The 16860-nt window shown below is 32.0% G+C and overlaps 1 protein-coding gene across 2 annotated transcripts; it reads left to right on the top strand.

The window, feature by feature from the left end:
* The first annotated feature begins 46 nt into the window (after nt 1–46).
* LOC139089353 (major facilitator superfamily domain-containing protein 6) lies at nt 47–16743 on the top strand. 2 transcript variants are annotated; one of them, XM_070638869.1, is made up of 14 exons: nt 47–672; nt 1489–1531; nt 1644–1723; nt 1931–2062; nt 2156–2949; nt 3022–3557; nt 3647–3706; nt 3907–4008; nt 4098–4233; nt 4301–4462; nt 11879–11959; nt 12493–12678; nt 12879–12995; nt 16404–16743. In XM_070638869.1, the coding sequence occupies exons 1-14, from the start codon at nt 528–530 to the stop codon at nt 16608–16610; spliced, it is 2781 nt and encodes a 926-aa protein (XP_070494970.1). In that variant the 5' UTR covers nt 47–527; the 3' UTR covers nt 16611–16743. The 2 variants fall into 2 exon arrangements, with proteins under 2 accessions (XP_070494970.1, XP_070494972.1); XM_070638871.1 differs by lacking the exon at nt 12879–12995 and having other exon boundaries at nt 49–672.
* The last annotated feature ends 117 nt before the right edge of the window (nt 16744–16860 follow it).

Here is a 16860-nt window from a genome sequence, read left to right as displayed (position 1 = left end):
CTCTCATCTCCTGTCTCAATCAGATATAATAGTCATTGAGAATTTTATAAGCTCCTCAGTTTCCTCACAACTAACGGACTCTTGAATTCGCGGTCATTCAGTATCACTGGGAAGAAGTTTTATTTCAATTTAAATAATTCCATAACTTTTCGTAGCGGCGACGACTGAGAACAAAAAAAAAATGAAGAATTAATTTACAAGAAATTTCATAAAACTTGCATTTAGTGGAATTAAAAGTTGAACAAAAGAAGATTTTAAAATAAAATTAATAAGAAAAGAATAAGAAAAGAAAAGAAAAAAAAAAGTTTTTTGAAAAGATAAATTTCTTCGAGAACTTGACGCTTTATGAAACGGAAACTACAATTTATTCGATATAATATTTTTTTCATTAGTATAAAAAATCATAAAAATAAGAGTCTGAACTGTTTCTTTTGAGTTTAAGTTGCTCTTGAAATTACTTGCATACAAAGAATTTTCAATTATAAGAAATTTAAGTGAAGGCTTAGAAAGCTTTGAAGTGAGTGAGCATGGACAAAGCAAAATCATCTACAAATGAGACTCAAACGACTCAAAGTGAAGATGAAAAGAGTGCGTGGTCAAAGTTTTGTCAAAGACGAAACATTAATGCAAATCTCTTTATGCTTAAAGTTACTTTATTTGTGATGCATGGAGGTAAGGCGATAATTTATCATCAATATGATATTTTTATCCACTTTTTTATTATATATTCAATTCATCATTGCCTCTACGAGATGTGAATGCTAAGGAAATCATATTTATGATTCATGTTACACAATTTCATTCGTTTTTTTTTCTTTGCTCTTTTATTCCTTAGTTTATATAAACGTATGCTCGCACATATATAAAAATATGCTGTAAATACCCACTTGTATATTGTTATATGATATGACAATTGTCATTCAGTGTCATCAAAATGAGATTAAGCTACATGTGCGCATAGACTTGACATATTATATATTTATATTTATATCGCGTATTTAGGCTAGCTTGTACTTGAAACAAATACGAGAATTGACCGCAATAATCGGAATTTCTTTTCAACGGTTGAATTTATTTTGAATATTTTGATTTTATAACGTTAAAAATTTGCTATAAAATTGACAAATTTTTGGAAATTTTCTCAGTCAACTTTGAGATTTCGAACTAAAAATACAATTTGTTACCAATAATCTACTCATTAATTGGATTAATTACTAAAAAACCTCAAAATTGTGGCTAATATTGTACAAATCAAGATTAAGTTGATTGAATTATATCAAAGACAAAGATTACGATGACTCATCAAATAAATTGCAGCAAATATTATTATTTGACCAAGCTACTGTGATCTTTAATAAAACACACAAAAACATTGCAATTGAAGAGCAAAACAATTTCGTCGAGGCTCGTACACATTTATATTTAGATCATTAGCCTTATTTTCTCAGCTTTTATGATTTATTGATGCAAATCTTTTCTTGTTTACAGCAACTTCGTCGCTCTTACCCTATTTGACGATTCATATGCAAAGGTACATTAATTACTCATTCATAATTCCTTTCTATTTTATATCCACAATGATTAATAATTTCTTCTTTTCTTTACCACAAAAAATAATTTAAATTTCTGCATAAAAATTTCAGTATAGGAATAACTGTTGAGGAAATTGCTATAATTTATCTTGCCTTACCATTCACAACATTTTTAGCTCCTCCAATTACAGGTAACTATAATCTACAAATATGAGATAGGATGATAATGGGGACAAAGACAAAAGAAAAAATGGAAGGGAACATTTTTGTCTCTTTTACATCTAATTTGATCTTGTGATGATGATAAAAATGTTCGTGTTGGTGTTTTCCTTCCGTTTTCTCATTTCACGGTGTAATTAAACTAATTTAACGAATTTTTCTTTCATTAAACAAATGAGGTTTCCTTGTTGATAAATTTGGAAAGTACAAACCAGTCGTCATTATGACACTTCTTCTCAACGCCGTTTTTCATCATGCATTATTCATCATTCCGCAACAGGAGATACCGGGAAGTGTACCAGCAGCTTTCGGTATGTTTATGCTGTTGCATAATAGCCTAGAATTATGATGAAAAATTAGAGATTAATATGAATTAATGTCTTTAAAATTTAATAATGTTCTAGTTATAAGACATCCCCAAAGTGGAAATGTAGAAGTATGGTGGTCACCGTGTCCTAGTCGTGAATGTCCTGAGGAAGAAGAAATTAATATTGTTGTAGATTCATGCATGGATCATTGCCTCCTTCTTGAATTGAATCCAAAAATTGAACCAATACCGGAAAAATCCACAAAGGCACCTGTTGTACGAATAGGAAATACAAATGAAGAAGATGATCTCAATTTTCAAATAAGTAAGAAGAAAAATTCGCAGAGTAAAGTACTTATAGAATCAACGACAGATGGATCAATGCGAATGATATCACCCGAAAGTCCTTACAACAGGTCATATTTCAATCTAACAGACTTTGACATGGATAATGTTTCTGAAGAAAGTGAAGAAGAGAGTTGGGTTGGTGGAAGTGGTGAAAGCGTAATCTTTGTCCTCGACATGCACCCAGATCTTGGTGATCCTATAGAACAACTGGGTATAGAAATTGAAGACGCTAATGACGATAATGTGACAGACTTTAAGCAAAGATTTGGTGAGAAGCTTTTATGGGACAAGGGTGTAAATGTGACTGCATTAGAGGAAGAAGATCTGAGATGCGGTGGATTAGTCTTACGTCATAATATGACAATATCTGATGATCGTCTTCGAGAACTTGCTGAGGATTGTATGGTTCAAAAGTGTATATTTATAACAGGAGGTCCCGACATTTGTCCACCTGATTATAAAGAAAGTGATGATAAAATCTTTTGGATTTATTTCTTACTCCGTTTTCTCGGTACAACGATGTTATCTGGTGGCGTCACAATGGTGAGAAAAAATGTCTTATCATCATCTTAATATGTTTACTCAATTCAGTATGATTTATATCTTAATTGCTAGATGGATCCAATTGCCTTAACGATGATTGAAAAATATGGTGGTGATTTTGGTAGAGAAAGATTGTTTAGTATGTTTGGAATGGCTATATTTAGTCCAATAACAGGAATTCTCATCGATCATAATTCAAAGAATCTTGGCTATACCGATTATTCAGCAGCATTTTATACTTATGATATTCTACTTGTTGTCACAGCAATCACTGTCTTCTTAATGCCATTGGGAGAAAAACTGCCATCTGATAATGTATTTAGGGATTTATGGAATCTATTGAAAATGCCTCACGTTATCTGCTTCATATTATTCTTATTTGTATTGGGAAATTTTTGGGGATTCATAGAAAGCTTCTTATTCTTATATTTAAAAGAACTGGGTGCGCCAAATTATTTACTCGGTATAACAATCACCGTCGGTACAATATCATCAATACCATTCCTTTATACGGCCGAGAAACTCACAAGAATTTTTGGACATGTAAACCTTATCGTTATCGCATTCTTTTCACATGCAGGACGTCTTGTTGGCTATTCATTTATTGAGTATGTTCACGACATTTTTCAATTCAATAGCTGAATTGTGATTGTTCATGACAAAAATATCTCTCTAATATTTTTTTTTCTTCTTTTAGAAATGCTTGGTGGTGCTTTCCTTTCGAAGCCATGGAAGCATTGTCATGCCATCTCATGTGGTATGATTTCTTATTATTTTCATTCAAGATAAAATCTCATTCGACACTGGTTCATATTCAAAAATTTTTGGCAATGAGATCCTTTTTGGAAGCTTCCTTAACCTGCCGATACCTGTTGGATCTCATCACCAAAAAATCTTTGAAGAAAGACCAGTGTGCAGTTCAAATCCATAATGATTACATTCTTTTTCATTTTTAAGGGTGGCAGCAGCTACGTATTGCTCATTGTTAGCACCAAAGAGTCTTTTAGCAACGCTTTTAGGTGTATTGGGAATGGCGCACTTTTCATTGGGCCGTGGAAGGTATGCAAAATTTTTTCGCAAAGATAGCATGTTTTATTATTACCTTCCTTTCCATTATGTGTGCTTTTTCTTCCATAATTTATTATCAGTGGTTCATTCGTCGGTGGTTTTATGATTGGTGAAGTTGGTACTAGAGATGCTTTCAGATACATGGGCTTGATTGCTGTAGCTGGCGGAATTGCCTACAAAGTGATTTACTATGTGTGGCTTAAGCGTTTTGATACGGTAAAAGCATAAACGTGGTTCCTAGAAAAAAATCATCACGTACTATTAATATTACATCACATTTTAGGATGATGATAATGTTGATGTCTTGGAAAATGGTGAAAATGAGAAATTATCACCGGAGCCAAAGATGAGGGACGCATCTACATCGATGTCACAAGAGCGCTTATCATTGATGATTAAATACAATCAGATAGGCAGTTTATCTTCGCTCTCACGTGGATCTAAAGTGAGTAATTGCTTATATAATGTATTGTTAGTAGATTTACCTTCAAAGTAAGGGATTCAATTGAATATTTTATGCATTCAATTCCTCGGAAGTAACATAAAAATCCCTTGTCGTCTTCATTGATCCCCACCTTTTCAAAGAGGCTTTCTCTTTTGACTCTGTATAAATTTCCCTAAAAAACATAAAAGCTTATTGCTTTTAAATTCCGTTTACTTCAATAAATCTCTGTAAAATTCCCAAATAATTTGTCATCATTACGAAGGATTTGACATGAAATTTTATATACATGTATTGTGTCTAACGCAATTGTATTTGTCGACTGTCTCTTTTTTCCATCAATTGAATTCAATTGTTCATTTTCTTGAATACTTTTTACACCATTAGCAACAGGAGTTCTTCTTTGCGCGCATTGTTCTTGTAATCAAGTTTATTGCGTGCTATCCTTAGCAGGGGTGGGTTTGGGGGAATATTGGGATTAAATGGGGATTAGATGAACGTTGGTTAATAATTGCTAGCAGGGGAGCGGGAGGGTTGTTTGGATTTTTGATGTGACCCTTAATCCCCCTCCCCTGAACACGATCTTATAGTTTGAGACCCTATTTACGGAGTAGATCCATAATCCTAGTCCATAGCGATTCATATAAGAAGTGGATCCTCTCCCCATACTTGGCTACACCCCTGCTCCACACACTTCTCAAACTCCCTTTTGTAAATGATTGTACCCCCTCGGTAATCGCTGGCATGTCACAAAAATTTCATTGAGCTTATAGTCCATCGGTCTGTGGATAATGAATTTGGAAGTAGCATAAAAAATATGAAAAGTGAAATAATAATAAAAGAACAAAAATTTTGGAGACAGTGACAACAAAAAAAGAAAGGAAATGTTTTAACATTCTGTTAGTGAAAAGATATAAAACAAAATTAATTTAATCTGATTACGTTTGCTTCATGGAAAAAGTGAGCGACGAAGGGAATGAGACACAAGGGATGAGACGACAGCGAAAAAAAAGGAAAGGAAGGGAAGACGACGATGAAATAAATACTAGTATAGGCATGACTTTCCGCTCTAAGGAAATTCTCATTAAACGAGAATTGAAAATACATTATTCAAGTTTGTTTCTTTTGCTGAATCCAAATCTCCTTTTGGGTATGGGGAGAAAGTATGCACACAACAAAAAACTTGCTGAAATTTGAAAATTGAGTTTCATTTCATTTATTTTAATTGGAGGCCTTCTGCAAAAGAAGACAAAGAGAAATTTCATTACTTTACATTATATACTGGGAATTGAATTCATCATCAAATTATATTCATGAATATTTTCAAATTGATTTTTAATGAATGGAGATGGATAAAAGTATTTAAATTGAATTATTTGAAAATTGAGTGGGTTGCTGGTTATTTTTTTTTGAAAAATTGTGAGAGTCAACATTTTTGATTTTCGAGATTTCCAAATCAGTTGGCTTACAATCAGTTAATTAAATTATTCATTAATAAATTAGATGAGCGGGCATGGAATATTGAATGAGCTTTCTGCTGATTTACATTGATTATTATGGCTGTAGGATTGTTTGGGTCTGACTTGTTTATTGGGAATTCAGTCGCAAATGACATCAATGAATAAATGAAGCTTAAAAAGCTCAAATCCTTGTAATTCCAAGTATGCAGCGCAATTTCAGATCGATGTGTTAGAGCAGTGTTGTTCAAACTGTGTGTCGAGGAACATTAGTGTGCCATGAACCAAATGCTTTGTTTGGTTTTGTTTCATGGAATAACTGTGTTAAAGCATAGTTTAATCAGGGACGTATTCAGAGGAGACCAGTTTGGAGTCAACAACCTAACTAACAATTAGATCAAAGATTTAGAAAAATTGAAAAATTCCAAATAATTTTGAATTAGTCAGACAAATTCAAATATAAAATAACCGTTAAATTTTCAAAACTTAACAGCTTTGAATTCGATCAAAAAATGCTTATAATTTTGATTACATTTAAGCTCATGATCTGAATATAATACCATCCACTCATGAATAACTCAATATAAATCCCCTATTTCTTTTATTTCATATCGAAACACATGTATAGAAAATAAAATGAAAGCATATAAAAATTTTCTAGATGTGCGAATTTCAACTTCATTCAACAATATTGTATTATGTAACATTATTCCATTGGGTAATGATGAGTAGAACGCGATTAGAATGAAGAGGAACAAGAAAAGTTTCTTTTAACTTCAGGGTCTTACTTATCTGACATCTTCATACGCTTTTCAAACGAGAACCAAGGCGAATGAAGAAGATGAACAAAAAGGGGAATAAGAAATATTGATAAAAGAAATACCAAACTTTGCTGCTTGATTCCTTTTTCTTTTTTTTTTTGTGCCATTATAAAACATCCTTTGGTGAAAAGAAAAGCTTATCAGTTTTGCTACTAGAACCGAAACAGAAAATTTCATTGTGAATTATTTTTCTATCCTTCACTCGTTCTTTTCATGTCTGTTCCTATATATAGGAAATAAGAATCAAAGATTAAATGTCTATCGTCTACAGTAGTTTACATATTTGTTTTTTCAATATCATGGATATTGATGGAAATTCAAATGCCTGACTTTTCTCATTTCGATAATGTTCTTCAATCATGTGTGATTGTTGAGTGAACTTATTGTTTATTTCTTGAACTTTATGTGATTTATTGACATGATTTCTTGATAAAAATGGAGAGCTTTATGCTTCTGCTTGTCACTAGAGCAATGAAAGCGTCAGGGAATAGGATCAACAAATGATTTAGGTTTTCTCTCAAAAACGTTCAAAAAATGGACGGACAAGGTAGGAACAAGACTCAAGATCCAATCGACAACTCTTATCAGTATCCTAATGCACCCGAGTCAGAGTCACGCTTGCCTGACCTCAGATCGATCAACCAACTTGTGCTATTCGGGCTTTGTTCATGCCATATTCATAGGAAAAAGACTCAAAACAATGCGAAGCTTCTTCCGCTTCTGTTTCTCATTTTATTATTCTTTCATAAGAGTTCAGCTTCAGAATTTCCTAGAATTATGCGTCTTAGCTATCTCTTCTTTGAAAATATTCCAACACATGCCTTATTTTTAGATCCAATATTAAACTTTTTTAGACATGATCAAATTCAAAACTGTTCAAAACAATCGTCGAATGAAGGCGAATCAATGAAGCATTAAGAATTTCCAGATTACATTGTCGAATATGCTGGCGCAATTAAAAAGCGTCTGTTTGAAAATAATATTCCGCATTCTTTTATTTTATACTGCCGTTCAGAGGAAGTTTTGAATAATTTCGTCAATATACAGCTTACACATATTGGTAGCAAATTGTACGTTTAATGAATTGTAATCAAGTACTATACAGTTCATGTAAATATATTTTATAGAACGCGGAAGTGGAATTTATAGAAAATTTAATTGCATTTATGCTGGATGCCAAATATATTTTACAGCGATTACAATTTTGGAATGGGCTTTGATTATAAGTTTGTCGTTGAAGAAATAGGTCTACAAATATGAGCATTTAGTCTGAGATACATATCAACACTGTTAGAACTTTTGACTGTATCTTATAGTTCGTCTATGGCTTCAGGTCTGCAGTTTTAAACCTTGATTTCTAGGATCTTGTCACCAACTCTTACGAACTAAATTCACATGGCCTTGCTGCCAAACTGTTGAACCCTAACAAAACACCAACTCAAACAACCAGCCTGCTTATATTAGTAAAATTGAAGCTATCTTTAGTGCAGCTGAACCACGATTCATAATGTTCAATAGAAACTAATTGCAAACTTAATTTTGGAACTTCCAAAATAGATATAATTGTCATTAAAACGACTATAAGCTGAATACAGTATAAATGCGCAGCTATCGATAGAACACTTAATTTAATTAACTTTTATGCATAAAATAACACAACATCGCGAAATCATTAAAAATATTCAGTTGAATGAAATTGAATTAATTCCATTAATGACTTTACTAGTACAGAAAAATTATCGTTTCCTATAATAAACGTCTTCATGTCTCATCCTCCAGCATGGATTGAATTTATAAGCGCACACAAATTTAATATTTAAAAATAATATCATAATGAATAATTTATGAGAAATTTGTAGCATGCTACAATGTTGTGTTTTTTGAGTGTTGAATTATAAACCAATTTTAGCCCATGACGTCTTATCGGGTGCTGTATATTTGTTGTTAAAATAATAATATAAAATAACAAGGGACGTGACAAAAATTAAACATCATAAATTAATTACGAAATCAAAAAGAAATATTTACTTTTACTTCAGCAGAAGCTCTACTCCATTTTTTTCTTACTCTATCTTGCGACGATGGTGATGGCGATGAATAATAGACGAAGTGAAAAAACCTTCGTAAACTTGAAAATGAGCTTTAAATAAACTCTTTACATATAAAAGCAAAAACTCATTCGATCTATTCGAGATAATTAAACTTTTGTTGAAAGGAAAACTTTAATTTGAAAATTTTTTTCTCCTCACTTTAATGGAAATTTCTTTTAAAACTTTCTTTTTTTTTGTGATTAAAATGTAAGACAGTTACTTGAGCATGTTATAAAACTTTTCTTGCTTGTTAGTTTGTTAATTGGGGATCAAAAGGTAATTTCCGAGTTGTATTGTGAGATGTTTTAGGCTGTGAACAGGTAATGAAGGTTTTGATGTGTTTAGGTATGTTGTCTTTGGGATAATCTAGGAAATGCTTTGATAAAGGTTGGGATCTATATGGAATCCTTCAGAAACCTCCTGCAAACATGACTCTGGCTTCAGATCGACTTCGATGAAATTCGGTCTCAACTCAGAGTCAAGTCGCCCTGGAGACAGACTATTACGCCATATTCCTTTCACGTATAGACTTTTCATTCCAATCCAGCTCATTTCTAAAAAATACGTCCCTAATATATTGTCTAACTCTTTCAAAAGACAGATAGTCTCCAGAAAGTCAATCTATAGTTTCTAATACTCTTTGTGTCTCCCGTAGCTCCTGATTAGACTGTGCTCAAGCTTTTCATTTTCCTCATCGAATACAGATTTTAATTAAACTTCCGATGACGTTGTATGAATTATTTCTTAAGCATAGCAATCCGTATCAACGAATATCGGATCTAACACAGTATATAATGTAGATGCTTACTTTCTTAAGAAAGAAACTTCCTAACAAGGAGAAGATTTCTTCTTTTTACCTTGAAATTCAAAATGCGTTTCGTTTGACAAAACTTTCTTTTTCCTGTTTCATCCTTCTTACTTTCCCACTTTCATATGTTGAAAAATATGGAAAAGAATTGGAAGAAAAGAAATAAATATAACAAAGTTAGTTGCTATAATGATTTATATTCACATCATGCAGGCTGCTAAAGTCTCGACTCCTTACTACTATAAGGGTTTCTTCCATCTTGAGATTTTCACTCTCATTCTGCATCGACATTTTATTTTCTTCCAGATTTATGTGTTTTTAAGTATGTTTGTTGATGCTTAAATAGCATTTGAGATAGAATCTGGGATGGGCTTTAGGGAATTTTGTAATTAAGTGAGATATAGGAACTTCGAATGTTTGTAAATGAAAGTATTGGCGATGAACATCCAGCTCTTGATAAACATAAACTTTGACCACAAATACATTTTAAATTAAATTTGATGGAACAAACCCCGAAATAAATGAAGCCAATAAAATCTACAAGTTAAATGCCGCATTTCGTCATAAAGCACAAAAATAAATTAATTCCTCAACAATTACCGTCATTATCACACATTTCTTTATTTTCATAATTTCCCTTGTAATTGACAGTTTTTAAATAATTTTGGAGCTGCCTTCAACCACAACATATTTTCAATAGCGTTAAAATGAAATCGTACACACGTTGAAATAATAACATGAATTGCAATATTGTATACACTTTAAAAATGAGCCATTCATAAAAGGTAAAATCTGGTAGGAATAAAACATTCATAAATTAATGTATTTTAATTTTAAATACCTGCGGCATCAGATTTTTCTCTTCAGCACGTTTCCACGAATGTTTTCGGAAAAACCAATGGATTAATAAATGCTGACAGAGAGAAAAGCCATTTATGGATGTAGAAATTTACATAAAATGAGCTTTTTTATGGGGTTAAAATGCACAAAGGAACTTTATGCTTGATTTTCATGAAAAATCGGCAACAAAAAACTTTTAATTAATGAATTTTTCAGATGCTAATGCTGACAATAAGGACGGTGAAATATTGGATCTGAATCATGATTGATTGAATTTCAATATTCAATAAAAGTGTTAAATCATGACTGAATGGAAATAGAAATGCACACTTATCTTATCTTTCGTTTGTGACACTAGCAAGAAAGATAAAAGCGAATTTCTTGGAATTTATATAAGTTTGCTGATAAAGTAAGCTAGATCGGAAGTGGATTTAGAGTTTAATTAAAGAAATTGTGCTTGCCTTGAAAATATTTAGCATTTTACTGCTTTTTGATTAAATTTTTGCTTTGTGAAAGTTTATATTCGTGGTGCATTGGAATCTGTAGTCAAAGAGTATAGTTTTGACCTTTAAATCTCCGATTAAGCTTAGTTTAGAGCTTCTTATTCCTTTTATTTACTTTACTCACAATATTGTTGTGAAAAAAACATGTAAAAAAAGTGCAGGAAAATTCAAAATTTTGAAAAAATAACGTATTTTACCCTTGATGACTTGTATTGGATTAGGCTTGTTATTTTTGTGTATATCTAAAGATTCCATGCATGTACTCGTCGGTAGGAAATAAAAACTGTCAACTGTTAATAATATTGATAATAAGACGTGACGCAAGAGAAAGAAAGAAAAAAATAAATATTCGTGCATAAATATCAGGAATGTCTACTGCTTGATAGACATTGACGGAAATTGGAAACTTTTACTGTTTTTCATTTCACAATTTCTTCTTTCTGTTCCACATAAAAAAGGAAACGCGGTGTGAAAAAAAGACAAAATGAAAATACAGATCGAGAAATATTTAATAAGCATCACCGAATGAGAGACATAAGGAAGCACAAAAATAACATAAATTAATTATGTACCGTTTCGCTTAAGGAAAGTGAATGAAAAATATTTTTCCATTAAAATCAATGAGATGGCAATTCCTTTTGCTCTTTTTTGCTATTACGCTTCCATGCTCTTTCAATTTCTGAGATAAAATATGACGCCACACGGAATATTCATTCGTATTTCTGATATTTTTTAATATTTTTTCTCATCTCCGACTCGAATGAAACTTTCTTATTCCATTTTTCTCACTTGTCAAAGTCGTCGTCTCTCCATTTGAATGATTAATTTGTAAAATTTAAAGATTTATCTTTGGATTCTCACTTAATAATTTTCTAAGTAGATTTACCTTATGTTTTACAGGCTGACATTGACTCACTCGTTCGTCGTCGAAGCAGTTACTCGATTAGTGCTACTAGTCCAAAGGGTGGAAGTGCTTCAAAGGTAAGGAAATTAATTTTAATTGCATTAGTCCAGTGGTTGGCAACCTTTTTTGTGTCATGGCACACTTTGGTGGGAAGTCTTGACCGAACATGCGATTCTTGGCATGCGGTGTGGCACACTAAAGTGCCATGTACACAGGTTGCCCACCACTGCATTAGTCACGTGATTTGATTTGCTGTTTAGATAAAAAGAAGTATTTTCTGGATGTTGCTTCAGAAATTAAATTTGAGGTTAGAATTTGCAAATTCTATAAGATTTCAAAGCAGTATCAATCAGCTTGAGCTACTCGACAGCAATCTACAAAGATTTAGATAAAATATTCATAACTGCTTAAATATCCAGCACCGATTTATTTCCAAAAGGATTGCTAGAGATTCCATGTTAGACTAAATTGTCACAGCCAGTTTGACTTTACTAAGAACACAGCATCAACAACTACATTCCATAAAATGCCCCACAATCTGAATATATCCATAACTTACTATATCAAAATTAATCCCAACTAATTTTTCATCAATTTTCTCATCCTACAGGTTGATTTGCTGAAATCAGCACTAGAAATTAATCATGGAAAAATTTCAAATAACATGCTGCGTAAGGACGACAAGAACTGTGATCAATCACTACGTTCTATTCATGCCGACAGTGCTCCAAAATTATACAATCATTATGGTAGTAAGAATATATCACAACCAAGCTTTATAGAGGTACTCGATGAGGTATGTGCGGATAGAATTTAATTAATTATACTGGCTCATTGTTTAATTTGGTCTTTTTTTTTAATTATCATTGAAAATTGAAATTTATCATCGCATTACAAATTTTCCGATAAATGTATTAATTATGGGGATTCATTTTGTGTGTCTACTCATGTGCCATGTTTGCTTATTTTCTGTGTATAAAATTGAAAATAATTTAGGATATTGAGCCATCACCATTGACGAATCAAAAGAAGAAGCATCATCAAAGTGGTTTATTGTACAATATAAAACCATCTGGGGATATTGAGCTTGATGCTCTTCGTAATTATCTGAGGGTAAATGTGCTGTTTTGCCAATTTTTTATTGACTCATTATCTAAACAAGTGTCTGCATGCATATTTATTATGATTGTTATGATCAGTTTAATGCTTAGACCAGTAGTGGGCAACCTTTTTTGTGACATGACATACTTGATGGTAAACATGCGGTTCATGGCATTTCCAAAGAATGTTTGGCAACACACTAGAGTATCATGGCACACAGGTTGTCCATCACTGGTGTAATGCTAAGAATAAGCTTCTCACAGTTTCTTTTTATACTTATCATTTTGCATGATGAAAAGCATCATTTGAATTGACATTTCATCACACAAAAAATAAGCTGCAATATTCCTTTGTCTGTTGTCGTCGACTGCACAAAGAAATTCAGCATTTTTTCACTTCGTTCCTTTTTCAATTTTATTTTATTTTTTTATTTTTTTTATTTTTCGTTTGAATCAACAAAGTGGAAAATCAGCTTCAGACTTTATCGCAGTGAAATGAAATTTTGTGCTTATTTTTTTTTGTCATTTCTCCCGTCTGTTTGCTCGAGTGGCATTTTGAGGGACTTAAAAGAATTAAAAAATGAAAGATCTTTGTTGTGTCTGGCGAGTGCATTCGTCTAACTCTATCATTTAGCGGACTTTTATGGGAAATTGAGGAGGGATTTGGGTCATTTTTGTTTATGTTTGAAAAGAGTAGTTCACACGTATTAAAAGGAAGCTAGATATATTTAAGGCAGAATTTTGCACTGGATAGTGGAAGAAGTATGCTTTGTGCCACGCTCCCTGACATCTTCCTGAAGTTCAGTAGTAGGAGTGTGTGACTGTAAATCGTAGGATGTGGGTTCGAGTCCCACTCGGGCACATCATGTTCCGAACATTGACAACATGCTCAAGAGCGTTACTCTCAGCTTGCTATACAATTTATGTCAAATTATAGACGTAAGTTCCGACGTCATTGCTTTGGATAATAATGACGATGTTTTTCAATATTAAATTGTTATTTACTGATCGGAATATCAACAATTTAATAGCTTTTATATCAATTTGAAGCCACTGTTTACCAAAAACTGTATGACGTCTAGATCAGTAAACGTAAACAAATGCTTGAACTTTTTGGAAATTTTTATTTCAAGTCAATTTCTTGCCTTAATAGGCATAAACTTCAATGATGTTAAAACTGGACTCAATGTTGTAAATCGTCTAGTTCCTTTTTGCTGATTAGTTTTTGGTTTTTGAGTTTTTGGATTTTGGTAATATTTGTTTTTTCTTGATCTGCCTAACTGTCCGTTATAACCTGAAGAGCCTCCTAAATATCCATAATATCCATAGTCGTAGTAGCTGTATGAATTGTAGTAATTTCCAAAACAGAAGAAAGCATCAACCTGAAATTTAGAATTTTATGAAATTTGCAATCAAATAAGAATTGATAAGAGCTTACAACATAAGCAGTTATGATTATGCAGATAAGAATCATCAAAACTTGAATGCTATGCATGTCTGAAACAATTGAAAATTTGATTTTAAATGGAAGATTTTATTATTCGTGAAAAATCATCAAAATATTTTAAAAACAGACATTTTGGTTTATGTCCTTGAAAATAGTCTGAAAATTATAGATATGATCAACTTCCTATAATTTTCATAATTATGCATATTGCTTTCTTCATTCATTGAAAAATCTCAATAAGGTTCCATAAAAGTTCCAATTAATTCTTTCTGCTTTTTATTGTTCTTTTGCTTTTGATTCTTCTGCTTTTTGTTATTCTTGTTCTTCTTATTTTTTCCACTGCTTCTTTCATTATTTCCGTAATCATCGTAATTGTTATAATTGTTGCCACCACAGTCTTGAGCTTCAACCTGGAATTGAAATTTTGGATAAAATTTTTATCAAATTTATAAAATATTTTTAAGCTACAGCAATAGCAAACAGAACGATTATGGCAAATATTATCCAGAATAGTTTGAAATTCATTTTGAAGGCTGAAGTTGATCTAAAGTTGACTAAATTTTGCAATTTGTTTATATAGACAGATATGAAATTTTTGGAGTGGAACTTTATAAATATACAGTGGCATATAAAAGGATGTCGATTATTGGTATTAAAATATAGAAAATATGTAAACAACACCGTCGCGTATTCAGGGGGATGGGATTTGGGGGTCAACTCCCTAACCTCCATTTTCGAAAATAAATCTTCAATATGATATGATTTTTCTGGAAAATAATCCCAACCCTCCTCTCCACTCCTTAATCTTGGCGATTCATAAAACGAATCTACAGCCCAAAACAATCATACGTTAAGTAACAACAATCAAATTCATAGTTTAATAAATATGAAAATGGAGAACTTTATTTTTATTTTTTGATTTGCATACAAAAGTACATTGAAAATCAAGAAAAATCACTTATTATCATATGAACTGGTTGTAGTTTGACGATGTCGACCACCTCCTTGTCTAGGACCTTTCTGACCACCTTGTTGGTTGCCTTGCTTGGTGTTCTTCTCCCTTTGTTGTTTATTATTGTTTTTTCGGTTTTTCCCTTTATTTCGTCCATAAGTTGAATTACTGTAATCATAATTATAATCTTCATGAGAAGAGCTGTGACGACCTGCTTCAACAGCAATTGCAGTCAATATTATGATTGCAAAAATGATCCAGTAGATTTTGAAGTACATTCTGATAGGTTTTGATTGCTTTTGACTCAGGTTTGGTGTGTTACTCGCTATTTATAAATTTATGATTGTTCGCAAAAACACCAGGAAGTTGGATCAAGCATGTACTTACTTTAATTAATGACTATTCTTTAGTATTATTAGTTAAATTATTGACATTTGTTTTGTGATCTATTTGTTATGTAGTCCAAAGTTTTTGGAAATGCTTTCTCAATCATATTCATAGTTTATTGTGAAATCGGAACCAGTCATTGAACTAGATTCCTGTTTAACATCAATGACTTGTGCATTGGAATCACATTTTTCAGACCATGAATCAATTGGTCTCATCATTAACTAGCATCAACACCTTCATCTTAAAAAGCGCTTCATCTCATCACATTGAAGGCTCTCAAGACTTGTTTTCGTTGCTGATAGCAGCAAAATTGGCATTTGCTCTGCACAGACAAAGGAGAAAATAAGTTTTTATTTTTCAATCTTTTTATTTATTCAAAATGCATTTTGTCCATTTTTCTGCCTTTTTAAAGCTTTTGTCTTTCTGTTGTGCACAATAACCATCTAAAGACATTTAATGTGAATGTAGAAAATAAGAATTCTATCGTATATGTTATTATTGCCATAGCATCTTGTCTTGTCCTTTCGTATTTTCATTCAAACTATCTTTAAACAAAAATTTCAGTCCGTCCTGCTATTTCTAAAATTTTTTTCTTCATCTTTTTTATATTAAACGACTTTACAATAATATAGGACACAGAACGACGTGATTCTATTCCAGAAGAAGGCAGTGAACATCACCATCTTGGTCAAACGAGACAAATGAAACCAATTTATGAAATTGACAAACAAGCCAATAACGAAAGCGAGCCAAATGCAGCAACTGTAAGTGACGATAATGCAGGACAACCAAAGAAAATTGATACGGACGTAAAGCAGGATGGCAAGAGTGATAGCTAATCTTTATAAAATGAAATATTCAATTTCACATTATTATTGATAATGTTGTAGATTTTGTTAGAACTTAAAACATTCTGATACTTTAGATTCTTTTGAAGAAATTTATTAAATATATTTGAATTTTTTCTTTAAATTCTGAACTTTTTATTAATTATTTGATCCATTTAGGGAATGTTAGACCCGGATGTGTGATAAGTGAATGAACCCAAGGGTGATTAGGGATTTCCAACAGTAAGCTGCAATTTTATAA

This window comes from Chironomus tepperi, unplaced genomic scaffold (genome assembly GCF_022539635.2).
Source record: "Chironomus tepperi strain 1889 unplaced genomic scaffold, CSIRO-AGI_Ctep_v1 contig_177, whole genome shotgun sequence".
Lineage (NCBI taxonomy): Eukaryota > Metazoa > Arthropoda > Insecta > Diptera > Chironomidae > Chironomus > Chironomus tepperi.
The sequence above is the reverse complement of the archived record's forward strand: the minus strand, read 5'-3'. Positions and strand labels throughout refer to the sequence as shown.